Raw genomic sequence first — 12,161 nt, forward strand, 5'->3', positions numbered from 1 at the left:
TTTTTTTTTTTTTTTTTTGTAAAACATTCTTTTATTAAAAGAACAAGTGCTGTTTACGAACTGCCCTTCGTACAAATAACATCCGTTATACAAAGATACAAGATCCGGGTTATGCACAATTCCAGGCTTGGAGGTGGCAGGGGCATTGCCTTTTGGGCTGAGGATATAAAGGAGGTTTTAGAAAGAATGCAAAAGGGCCCCTGGGATTGCAATCTGTGGCTGCCCCTCCCTGCTCCCCTGGGAAGGCTCTGCTACATGGAGACAGGCTGGGATGGCAGGGGTGGACCTGGGGTTCCCGTCTCCAGTCCCACCACCGCAGGCCCAGGTCGGGCTGAAGAAGATGAGCATGAGGGGATGAGTCCCCAGCTCCTCAGTAGATCAAGACCAAGTGGCCGGGAGCTGCCGCCGACCATTTAATCCAGGTCGATGTGGCTGGAGGGAGCCAGGGCTGCTGGGCCCTGTCTTCCTCCCACGTTCCCTCACTCCAAGTGGGAGCCTCTCCCCAGGACTCAACTGGGATAAAGGAGTGGGAGCCAGCTACCTACTCAACTTGGGCCCCCTGCATGCCCAGGTAGCTGCTAGGAGCTGCTTTCAGGACGCCCACCTGCATTTCCAGCCTGGGAAAGGGAGGCACAGGGGCTCGCCCTCCCTCGTCCAGGCCCTTCCTAGGAGGCTGGGGTGGGCACCTGGAGGTGGCAGTAGACCCAAGAACTAAACAAACAAAAAACTGGAAAAAAAAAAGGCAACCCTTAAAGTGTCATGTCTATGGAGAGGATCCGACAGCTCTGCGCTGACAGCGCTACACAAACACGCTCTCACCCTGGGCACAGCCCTGCACTCACACCCGCACACACACACAGGACACAAACGAGCCACATGGAGGCCGGGTCCTGAGGCTGGTCTTGGCGCTGCCACCTGGGAAGCGAGGAGCTGGCTCAAACCACCCCTAAAGCCAAGGCCCCTCCAGCCAGGACACTCATGCGCCAGTCGTGGCCCCTGGCCAGACACGGGCTCCACAGGCACACCACGCCCACCCCCTGCTGAGGGTGATGTGAGCTCCAGTCACGTGGTCTGTTTTCAGACCCCACTTCCGCTCTGCAACCCACATCCTCCCCTTCCCCTAGACAAGAGCTCTAGAAACCTACGTCTCTTCCCACCCCTGGCCAAACTTTTATTTTTTTTTTTCAAAAAAGGGGGCTGAGGCTGGGAGAGGGTGAGATCCTCATAGCCATCTTCCCACGTAGTAGTGTGGGGGGGTGGCAGCAGCCCCGTTCCCAGCTTGGGCCCCTTCTTTGGATTCACCAGACCCCCGCCCCAGCACCCCAGCCTAGGAGACTCGAGGGGCTTGGGAAAGCTGTGCAACAGACTCTTGGAGGTGAGCACCCCAGGAGAGGAGGCTGGGAGCCAGGGCACTCTCTCACTTGGCCCACAGGGGCCAGACTGGACTCACTTCCTGCTGCGCAGGGGTCAGCCTCAGGCAGGACCCCGCTATTTTTTCCAGTGGCTTGGGGGCAGGGAGTCAAAGAGCTTAATCAAGATGATTAAATGCTGAAGTCTCTCCCGTCTTCCTAACTGATCCTTAGCATTAATACAAAGTGAGTATTTCTGAGGTTATCACAGCAGCTTCCCCCCTCCCCAAGCCCTTGCAAGTGCCTAAGAAATTGCTTCTGGCCTCCCCCCTCCATCATCAGCCCCCTTACAAAGTCTTATCAACAGGAATATTAATATTATTCTCAGTATCAGAAAAAAACAGTTGAGCAGCACAGGCAAAAATATATCTGCACTACGTTTCTGTCATTGCCAAAAATATACACCTCTTCTTTTCTTTATTAAAAAAAAAAAAAAGAAAACACAAAGAAAAACAAAACAACCCAAACAGAAACACACACAAGAAAACCCACACATGCAAAGAGATGGACGTGAAGTGAGGGTTGCCCAGTGCAGCTGACCCAGGGACACAGGCTGCCCCCAACCTCCACCCCCAAAAGCCCTTGGCAGGGGTGGTCTGCAGGTGGGAAGTGCCCACTGCAGCTCCTGGGCAATGGCTGGCAGGAGAGGGGACAGCCATCAGGTCAGCTGAAGGGGCTTCCCTGGTGAGTGGAGATGAGGGCCATGACAGGGCGGGAGGCAGGCTGGCTAGCTGTGGGAGGGACACTTTTGCTAAAAGAAGTGGCACTTTACCCCCCCACCCCTCCCCCAATCCCTGGGGCTCCCCTTATGCCAGGGAAGGGCCAAACACCAGCGGGGGGCAGGGGGGCCCTGAGGGGGCCCTGAGACCAAGTGGGTCTGGGGGAGGGAAGGCCGGCTAGTACCCTGATTCGAAGCCCCCAGCCCCCAGTTACTCTCCAATACTGGAGTACTGTTCTGGTTTTCGTTAACCATTCTTGCCCCAGAAAGGGACCAAAGTTGGTGAGGCGGGGAAGGTGCCCCACCCTACATGCCCATGCTGCTTCATCGAACCTTTGCTCCTGTCCCTGCCCTTGGCTGGCCGCCACAGGCCCATGGGAGAGAGACAGACATGCTTGCGCACGCGCATGCACACACACACACACACACACACACTCACACTGAGAGTCAGGCAGCTCCATCTCCCCCCACCCTCCGCACTCCTCAAGCCAATAGTGCAAACAATGGGCGGGGCACCAAAGAAAGGCGGGGCCCTTCCGCACCTACGCCTCCCCATCACCCCTCCTGCCCCTTGCTCAGCCCCTCTCCATCTGTGGGTTTTTACAAGCTCAGCTTGTGACCCCCACGGCAGGAGGGAGGCCCGGAAACAGTCCAAGGGAGCCTGTCTGCCATCTGCCCAGGACTGGGGGAAGCTGCAGGTCAAGTCCGGCCAGCTCAGGCCCTGGGCTAGTCCCCGCTCCGCCCATTCAAGTGCTGACCCATTTTACATGGCAAGTCCACGGCCCACTCTGCTCCCTGGGAGGAGAGCGCCTAGGCAGGCTGGGAGCCTGACCTCCCTCTGAGCCTCTCACAGCGGGGACATGGCAGGGGGGAGGGGCTCCGCTCTCAGCCCCCGGCCAGGAACAGCTCTGGGCCAGGGCTCTCCAGTGTCTGGGTGCTGGCGCCTGCTCCCAGCTGGGACCCCTCAGGCCACGATCTGCTCGCTCCACTTTGGGGGCCAGGGGTGTGTGTGTGTGTGTGTATGTGTCTGAGTGTGGATTTAGCCTTTCTCCTGGTTGGCGGAGGCTCCTTTGTCAGCGGTCTGGAAAGAGAGGAAAGGAGGGTGGAGTGTGGGAGGTGTCTGGCCCTAGTGCTCAGTTAAGAGCTTCCTGGGCTAAGAAGGCTGCTGCAGGGTGCCAAAGGCCAGCCGGCTGGAGTCTCTGGGCTGGGCTCTAGCAGGTGCACGCCCGGGTCAACGAGTCGGGTGGAAAAGCTACCTACCCTGCAAAAGGACACCGAAGCAAACACACAAGGGCCAGCCCAGGCCAGCGCCCTGGGAACAGGGAGGGAGGCCTGTTTTCTAATTGCTAGGGAAGGAAATGGCTTTTTCTAATTGGTCTTCCCAGAGGCCGCTCTTTCCTGATTGGCCCTTGACTGTTGCCCCTTGCACAGAGTGGCTCTCTCTGGGCTCTGGAGGAGGGCGCCATGTGCAATGAGCAGAGGCCCTGGGGTCTGTAGCAAGGCCCACGGGGGACAGGGGAGCTGCTTCCTTTCCCCATCTGATAACCTGATGATCCACTTCTGCCCACTCTAGAAGGGAGACCAGGAAGGCCCCAACCCCTTACTCACCCCTCCTTTGGGGCCACTGCCACTGGTGTCGGCCCCCGACAAGCTGAGGAAGGGGTTGGTCTGGGCCGTGAGCACTGGAGGGCCGCCTGCTGCTGCTACTGCCGCAGCCGCAGCTGCGGCGGCCAGGAGACTTGTGTTGTTGCCAAGGGAGGGAGCCACCAGGGCTCCGGCAGGCAGCAGGCCAGGGGTGCCCGCCGACAGCAGTGGGGTGGAGCTTCCTGCCAACAGGCTGGCCATGGGCAGCTGGGAGCCCCCGGCCATCTGCAGCCGCTGCAGCTCCCGCTTCTGCTGGATCTGCTGGATCATCTGGTATACAACAGTCTGGTGTTCCTGCAAGGGCCAGACTGCGCGTGGGCCCGGGCCTCTGCAATCCTTCCCCTGGTCCCGCCTGCCCTGCTTGGCCCGGCCCCATCCCCATGAAAGTGTGAAGCAAGACACCGGGAGACAGCCGAGGTTCTTGTTCTAACCTCCCAGTTGGTGCCTTAGTCTCCCGATGTGGACAGAAAATGGTGGCCACCCCGTCAGCGTTTGTCAGATGTGGCACAGCTGGCTGAGTACAGGGTGCTGACCATCCCTGGCCCCACCCACTGAACCAGTCCACCAGTTGCTATGGCAACCACAAGTGTCCCTGGGGTGTTACCACCTCAAGGTGAAAAACACTGAAGTTTCATCCCCCCCGCCGTTTCCTTCGATTCACCTAAGTCGCGCATTTTTGTTTTCAATGTGCAAAGCACTCTCAACGTTCCAGAGCCCACAGTGACGTACAGCTTTCTTCAAGCAACCTCCCCCCGTTCCTGGGCCTGCCTGGGCCCTCTCCGTAACCAGCTGCCTTAGTTTCTTGTCTACCTTTCTGAAAAGTGTTTCCTTCTCCTAGTTTTTCAGCTCCCTCAAGACTAATAGGTAAAGATCTATTTCTCCAAAGGGAATCTTGGCAGGATGAGCCAGACCCCAAAGAAACTGCCCTGGGATGGGGGTGGCACCTGCTCAGCCCCTCAGCACGAGACCTTGGGGTCCTGGGGAAGACCTCGGGCCTGGGACCGAAACGCTCTGTAACTGAGAATCCGCCGCCCGCCATGACCTCTCCCCTGAAGTCACCGCAGCATGCCACGCCGCGTGCCCAGGGCACCACAGCAGTCCTTGTCCCCACCCACGCTCCCAGGGGCCCAGCTCCAGTCCAGAGGCTCCATGGCACATGGCAGCCCAGCTGGAGCTTCCTCTCCCTCCCCAGACCCTCAGAGGTCAGCCCTTCCAGGCAGAGCTGGCAAAGGGCAGCAGGGACCCCAAGACAACCAAGGAGGGGTGTGGGGGCCCCTTACCGGGGTCAGCTGCGGAGAGGCCAGGAGCTGCTGCAGCTGCTGCAGCTGCTGCTCTTGCTGCTGCAGGAGGTGTCTCTGCTGCTCCGTGAGACTGGGGGGCAGAGTACAGGGAAGACAGGCACTCGTTCCTCCCCCCCCACTCCAGCTTCTCCCTCGGACCCAGGCAAGGGGAGGGGACGTGAGATCTCAGAGCTCCAAGGGCACCAAGGGAAATGGGAAGACACCTGCTGGGTACAAAAACTGCCCAGCAGGAAAACCCAGAGAGGAAGAGAGGGGCAGGGGAGGGGAGCGGGCTCCTGTCCCTGGACAGCGATGCCTAGGCTTACATATCTAAGGTCTCGGGACTTTTTCCTTTTTGGGGGTTGGGGGGGGTCTGGGGAGAATCCCTCCTGGCGCCAGCCTCCCCCTTTCCTCCCCCAGAGCCGAGCTCTCCCTCACCTGTTGAGACAACCTGGCAGCTGCAGCGTGGGGGCCCCGCCAGCCTGGCTCAAGCCTGCAGGGTTGGGGGCGGCAGCCCCATTCAACCCCCCCAGGAGCCCATTGAGGGGCAGGCCCCCACTGCCCGCCAGTCCCCCCAACAGCCCCTCGGCCATGGGCACAGCCCCCAGCCCCGCTGTCCCAGGTGCCCGGCCCAACCCGTTCTGCGGCTGGGGTGGGAGCGGGGCCAGAGGCAGGGCGGCGGGGCTCTGCTGGAGCAGGGGCAGCGGTGGGGGCGTGCTGTGGAAGGAGAGCGACGAGCTGCTGCGGCTCGGGCAGCCTGAGTGGGGGTCCTGGGGAGGGAGGGGAGGGAGGGGTCAGAAGGCGGAAGGCCCCCGGCCCAGCACCCACCAGCACTCTCACAGAGCACAGCCACCCCCCCGCCTCACCCGCAGGCAACCTGGAGGGTGCAGCCAGGGCAGGGGCCGAGGGCTAAGACGCCAGAGTCCTCACGAGTCCCACCCGTGCAGCGCCACTCCCGGGGCCCCAGCACCCCGTCTCCTGCCGTAATAAGGGACAGTGATGACAGCAGGTGCTGCCCCTTACTCCCAGCGGACAGGTGAAGTAACTCCGCAAACAACAGCCAAACAAGAGCGTGACAGCTGGGAGGAAAGACCCAGGCCAGACCCGCAGCTACGGCGGTACCCGCTCCACACAGCGACTGGGAAGACTAACTAAGCTCGCTGGTGGCAGACGGAGAGCAGGAGCCCAGTTTGTTTGGGTCCAGTTCGAACCACAACGTAATAAGAGCCATTGCTACTCCAACCACCGCCAATTACGCGGCAGCTGCTTAGTGGGAGGCGCTGTAATGAAGCCTTCAGAAAGCCTTCCCAGACAGCTCTGCCCTAACCACCCGGGGACCCACACAGGAGGCCCTGGTCCCTGCCTGGCTCACAGGGAGCAGGGCCGCGCCAGCTTTGCGCACTGGCTGCTGAGCCAGGGTACCGAAGCCACCTGGAGGCCCTCGGGCCGCCTGCCGCCCCCCCCCCCGCCCCTCCGCGCGGCGCTCACCTCAGAAGAAGTGGACAGCGAGTGGTCCAGGCCGAGGCTGCTCTTCCCAGGAGGGCTCTTGCTGGTGCTCAAGGAGTCGCTGCTGCCGGCTGCGGGAGGGTGGAAGTCAGCAGCGGAGCCGCCGGGCAGCGGCCCCCGGCCCCCGCGGGCAGCCTGGCCGGGTCCCCTCACCTTGGGGAGGCAGGCCGTAGGGCCCCGGGCCCGGGCCGTTGGCCGTAGGCAGCGCAGCAGGCAGGGCGGGGAAGGGCACGGAGAGCTGCACGTTGAGAATCTGCAGCCGCTCCTTCTTGGCCGTCAGGCTCAGGATCTGCTCCTGCAGCCGCTGGTTTTCCTTCTGCAACGCGTGCAGCGCCTTCAGCATCTCCACGACTGCGAGAGAGGGCGCGGGAGGCTGAGGCCGGGGGGCGGGGCCGGGGCGGGGCCTGGGAGGAGCGCTCGTCCCGGCCCGGCCTGCCCAGGCAGGTGGGCTCGGAGAGGCGGGATCCCGGGGGACCGAGGCCCGAGGCCCGAGGCCAGGCGGGGCGCAGAGGGAGCCAGGCCAGAAGCAAAGCCCAGCAGGGGTTAGAGGTCAGACCCTGCGGACCCCCTCAGCGGTCTGGGGCCTCGGGGAGGGAGGGGAAGTCCGGGCTCCCTAGCCCCGGGCCACCCCTCCTCACTGTTGACGCCGGCTTCCCCGTCTCCCTGCTTCTCCAGCAGCTGCTCCATGTTGGTGGTTCCCGGGGCCGCGGGGTCTAGCTGCACGCCCCCGCAGGGTGCGGACGCCGTCTGGTCGAAGAGTGCGGGGAGGCTGCTGATGGGGGACCTGGGGTCAGAAGGGCAACCGGGCTCAGGCTCACCTCGAGCCCTCAACTCCAGGGCTCTCCGCCCCCGCCCGCAGGGTTCCGGCCCGGCCCCTTCGGTCGCCGCCACGCTCTCCCTCTCCCGGGCGGGTCTTCCTCCTCCCCACCCCCCTCCCATGCCGCCGCCCCTCCCTCACATGGAAGACAGACTCTCCTGGGGGGAGGTCCCCCGACACCGGAAGCTGCAGTCCTCCAGGTCTGGCTCTTGGAAGGAGAAGGGAGGGCGGGGATCAGCGGGGTAGGGTCCCTGCCCGGGAGGGACCCTCCCTCCCCAGGATGCCCCAAACGGACAGACGCGCTGGGAAGCCCCCGCGTCTTGGGGGCAAAGCCCCAGTGGCCTCGGCCCTTTGTCCAGGCAGACAGGCCCCCGCTGCCCGGGGGAGAAACTCCCCAGTTTCTCCCCTGGGAGCCAGATTTACAGAAACGCCAGGTCAGGAGAGCTGTGTGACTTCAGACTGCTAACTAACCTCTCAGAAGTGAGGGTAAGACTTCAAGGTCTTCAGCATGTGGCTGAAGGGGTCAGCGGGCATTCAGCAAGCCCTTAATAATTGCAGCTACTAGACAGACGTTATACACGAACTCCTACCTCACGAGTCGAAACTTGGTTGCGCCCCACAATCCCGATTTCAGTTTGAGAAAATAATCACCCTACTTCTCTGGGTCTTAGATCCGAACCAGCGGCCTGGCTCTAGGCCCCATTCCCTGGCCTGGCAGGCGGTGTCTCCGCACCAATCACCTCTCCGGGGCCGGGGAGACTCTCCAGGGAGAGGGCGGGACCTTGCGGCCGGCCCCCTTAACTCCTAGAACCCTGGACAACAGTTGCCCCGCCGGTGGGACCCTGGTACCGGCGGAGTCCAGCCGCGCTGAAAGGGTGAGAAGGGGCGGCTCCAGTCAGGAGACCCCCATGTGAGCTCTGGTGCTGCCACTTCCGCTCCACTGGCCCGGGCAGCTCATGGGCCCCTCTGCCTTTTTCTTTTGTGGGATGGGCCCTGCTCTGCCCCAGCACTGTGTTGGAAGGTGAAAGTGCTCCCTTGCTGAATGTGAAGATCTGGGGTCTGCAGGGCGGGGGGTGGGGGGGTGGGGGGTGGGGGGGGTGGGGAGCCAGCAAGCCCTCCCATCCTTTCTGGGGCCACAGGCAGGTGACGGGAGTCCTTGGGGCTGAGACTCACATACCTGTGTGGCTGCTCTCGGCTTGGGTGAGAAGGGGGTTAACGGCACCCATCGGGGTTCCGAAGATGTGGGTAGAGGGGAGGCTAAAGGTAGAGCCAGCCAGAGAAAACACCTGAGGGGAGGGGAGAATCCAGCCTGGAGTTACTCTAGGGGCCAGAGCACAGCGGGGTGTCCTGGGGGGATGGGGGGGTGGGGGTGGGGTGTGTGAAGACAGCCCAGAGAGGGCATTCTCAGGCCGTCAGCCCCAGCACCCTGTCCCCCACCTGCCCCTTAGTGAGGCCTTACCTGAGTGGTGGAGATAGAAGCAGAGGAGGAGGGGAGGGCGCTGGTAAATGGGGAGCGGCTGAGGCGGGGGAGGGCTGAGGTCCCTGGGGCTCCCAGCAGGCTGGAGGAGAGCGGGGTGCTGCAGGCGGCCCGCAGCATGCCCCCGCCGTGGGAGATGGGGTCCTTATTACTGGTGTAGATGCCTAGAGGGAGGCAAAGGAAACCCAGTGTTATCTTCCACTCCAGGGAGTGCGCGCCACCAGATCCAGCCACAGATGCACCATCTAGTCCTCCTACTCAGAGATGGCCCTTGTCTACCCCATACACCTGCTTGACAGACGTCCTGCCCAGACCTGGCTTCCGTGTTTCTCAGAGTTCTCCTCCTCAGTCAGTCCTGCTGGCAGCTGACCCCAGCTTCCCCAGGGCCTCGCCAGAGGGAGGCGTCAGGGAGAGCCTTGGGGACATGCCTGCTGTGCCTCTGTCCCCTCCCTGGATTGGCTGAGCCTGCAGATGCCCACTGTCTCCAGGGGCCACTAACCTGCCCCCAGCAGCGGGGACTCCAGGCTTAGGCTGGGCAAGCTTCCAGAAGGGCCAAAGGTGCGGGAGGACAGACCACCCAGGCCGGAGCTGACCAAGGAACCTCCGGAGAAGGGCGAGGCAGCAGTGGCCGTAAAGCCAGCCAGCTGGGCCCCAGGCAGGGAGGGGGTAGCCGGGCCACTGGGGCCTTCCTTGTTCCGGCTGCCCTTGGGACGGCCTGGCCCATGTCGGCTCCTCTTGCTGGCTTTGTGCTTCTTCTCCTTCAGGCCCGCCTCGGGGGTCTCCTCAGCAGGTGCGGGCGTGGCGCTCAGTGCAGGCATTCGCTTGTGGGTGCCTGCTGAGGCCCCAGACCCCAAGACGTGGGGAGACTTATAGTCCCCAGGGGAGGGGGCCCGGGTCCGACCCGAGCTGGAGGTGGTGGTGGAGAAGCGCATAATGGGCCCAAAGCCAGAGAAGACCACCTTCTGCTCAAAGAGGTCAGCCTTGGGGGGCTCAGGGGCTGGGGGCGAGGGAGGGGCTGGAGGGGTGGGGGCTGCGGGCTTGGAGTACTTGTCCTCTTCCGGCTGCTCCAGTTTGGGAAATGCAGAAAAATCAGGGGAGCTCTGCAGGGACGAGACTGTGCACAGAGGGAGAGGGAATTTCAGCTGGACCCCGGGCCCCGGCAGCCCCACTCCCCTGTGCGGACTGCTGCGGCCTGGTTTCCTGTCCCAGCTCTGCTGCGTCCCTGTCCTGGGACAAGGGTCCCCTGCCCCAGCACCTTTCCCGCCTTTCCCAATCAGGGGCTGATTGACAGGAGTGGGGCTGGAGGGCTGGGCCTGAGGGGGAGGGTCGGAGAGGAGTCTCAAGTGGGGGTCCCTCTACTGTAAGCGGGCCTCCGACCAACATGCAAGGGCCCGTGCTCGGACAGCGCAGGGCAGAAGGCTGTCCCTGCTCCCAGCCTCCTCCAGGAGGCCCCCACTCACCTGCAGGCTGGAAGGGCCCCCCAGAGGAGGAGGAAGAGGAGGAGGAGGAAGAGGAGGAGGCGGAGGTAAAACTGCTCACACCTTTCCCACCGCTCAGCTTCTTTCCCTTGTGACTCAGGCTGTGGCTGGAAGACTTTTTCCCCTTCGAGTCCCTGCTGCCCTCCGAGGTCTCCTGAGCGCTGGCCTCGTGGTGGGAGGAGGAAGCCGATGAGGAGACCTGGGCAGGGAGGGCAGGGAGGGCTCAGCCTGGGCTGGACACGGGAGTGAGGCCCTGGGAGCCCTGGACCAGGGAGCTGGGGAGAGCCCGCAAGAGCGCGCTGAACCCAGGGAGCTATGTCCTGTCCCTGAGGCAGGGCAGGCGAGATGGGAGTGGTCCCAGAGCCTGCACTGATGTGCTGCTCAGCTGTCCCTCCCTTCCTAAATAGTTCGGGGCCCCTGAGGTTGGCCCAGTGCTGGGAAGCTGCGCAGAACCAGCCGTGGGTCCCCTGTGCTACCCCTCCCTCCCTGTGTACTGGACGCTGTGGCCGCCTGGCTTCTGCACCCTCTCCAGTGGCCCCATGCTCTTCCTGGACACCAGCCTCACCTGGCTTGCACCATGCCCTCTGCACACGGCCCTGGCCCCTCCTCTCCCTGGGAAACTTTGCTGCTGCCATAAGCCAGCTCCGAAATCCCCTCTACCCCAAAGCCTCCCTAGGTCCTGGGGGCGGGGGTGGCATGAATCACTCTGTCTTCTTATTTCTAGTCCCTATTGTGTCCTGCCATGGGCTGTCCCTGCGTGCCAGGCCCCCACTAACTGCTAGGGTAGCGGTGGTGGCAGGATGAGCAGGGCCACAGGGGTTGGCAGGGCAGGTGCTGAGCCCTTGAGCTCATGCCCTGTTGGGTGGCATCTCACCCCCACCCGTGGGGCAAATGGCACACTGAGGAGTCAGCAGGGCAGAATGCTAGCTCCAGGGGGCAGGGGGCAGGCTCCAGGCTCGGTAAGAGGCCAAGGCGCTGAAGGCGGTGGTCGGGAGCCCGAGCATTCCAACCAGATGGCCCCGCATCAGATCTCAGCTCCACCACTGACTGGCTGGGTACTTTTCTGCCAATTACTTAACCTCTCTGTGCCTCAGCTTCTTCCCTTACTAAATGAGGTTAATAAAACACCTGTTTTGTTGGATCATTTTGAGGATTAAGGAATGACTCGCCACATCCCCCTTGCACGCCTGGGTTCTTGAAGGGAGGCTGCTCCCCCACCCAGGTGGAGACCAGGTACTGGGAACTTGTGCTGAATCAGCAAGCCCTAGGAGGGCGCTTTCGGGGACACAAAGAGCCACCCTACACTGCCCCTCCCTGGGCGGAGCCCTGCTCTCTGTCTTCCTCTTTGTTCTTTTCAACAGCTGGAGTTCTGAAGGGAGCCAGATGTGGCTCTGAGAGCAAGGGAGGAGGGGGCTGGGGGGAGGGTGGCCGAAAGGCTGGGGCGGGTAGAGGTGGTGGGCAGAGTGCTGGGCACATCCCAGGGACAGCTCGTCCTGCAGGAACTCCCAATCTTCCCACCTGCCTGCAGGCCCCTGGAAGGGTCAGAGGACACGAATGACAAGCTGGGCCAGGTGAGCCCTGGGAGGCGGGGAGGAGACAGGGTGACTGGGGCAGTTGCCACAGCAACATCACCCTGGAAACCTGATACCTGAGCCTCCTGCTAAGATGCCCAGGGCTCTGCCAACCCCGGGAGGCGGGAGGCGGGTGAGCTGCAGTGCAATGGCACAGGAGGAAGCCTGTCTCCAGGCCCCTGGGGCTCTCCTTTGCCTAGGGCAGGCTGGAGGGAGGGGCAGGGAGGGCTGCTCTGGCTTGGATTAGCGACTCCCTGGCCT

At 62.7% G+C, this 12,161-nt stretch overlaps 1 protein-coding gene across 6 annotated transcripts in view; it reads right to left on the reverse strand.

The window, feature by feature from the left end:
* The window catches only part of MLLT6 (MLLT6, PHD finger containing), a 19,513-nt gene continuing 7,352 nt past the window's right edge, over positions 1–12,161 (reverse strand). For 3 of the 6 annotated variants that reach the window (XM_070060790.1, XM_008271388.3, XM_070060794.1), the window contains 12 exons: positions 10,312–10,528; positions 9,351–9,965; positions 8,834–9,015; positions 8,552–8,660; positions 7,516–7,582; positions 7,196–7,341; positions 6,711–6,908; positions 6,540–6,628; positions 5,490–5,821; positions 5,052–5,142; positions 3,736–4,065; positions 1–3,208 (listed from right to left, as the gene is read on the reverse strand). In XM_070060790.1, the coding sequence (XP_069916891.1) occupies positions 3,167–3,208; positions 3,736–4,065; positions 5,052–5,142; positions 5,490–5,821; positions 6,540–6,628; positions 6,711–6,908; positions 7,196–7,341; positions 7,516–7,582; positions 8,552–8,660; positions 8,834–9,015; positions 9,351–9,965; positions 10,312–10,528 (2,418 nt within the window). In that variant the 3' untranslated portion in view covers positions 1–3,166. The remainder of the gene's footprint in view (positions 3,209–3,735; positions 4,066–5,051; positions 5,143–5,489; positions 5,822–6,539; positions 6,629–6,710; positions 6,909–7,195; positions 7,342–7,515; positions 7,583–8,551; positions 8,661–8,833; positions 9,016–9,350; positions 9,966–10,311; positions 10,529–12,161) is intronic. The other 3 variants (XM_070060792.1, XM_070060791.1, XM_070060793.1) reach the window with 3 other exon arrangements.

The sequence above is a fragment of the Oryctolagus cuniculus genome, chromosome 17 (assembly GCF_964237555.1).
Source record: "Oryctolagus cuniculus chromosome 17, mOryCun1.1, whole genome shotgun sequence".
In the NCBI taxonomy this organism is placed as follows: Eukaryota; Metazoa; Chordata; class Mammalia; order Lagomorpha; family Leporidae; genus Oryctolagus; species Oryctolagus cuniculus.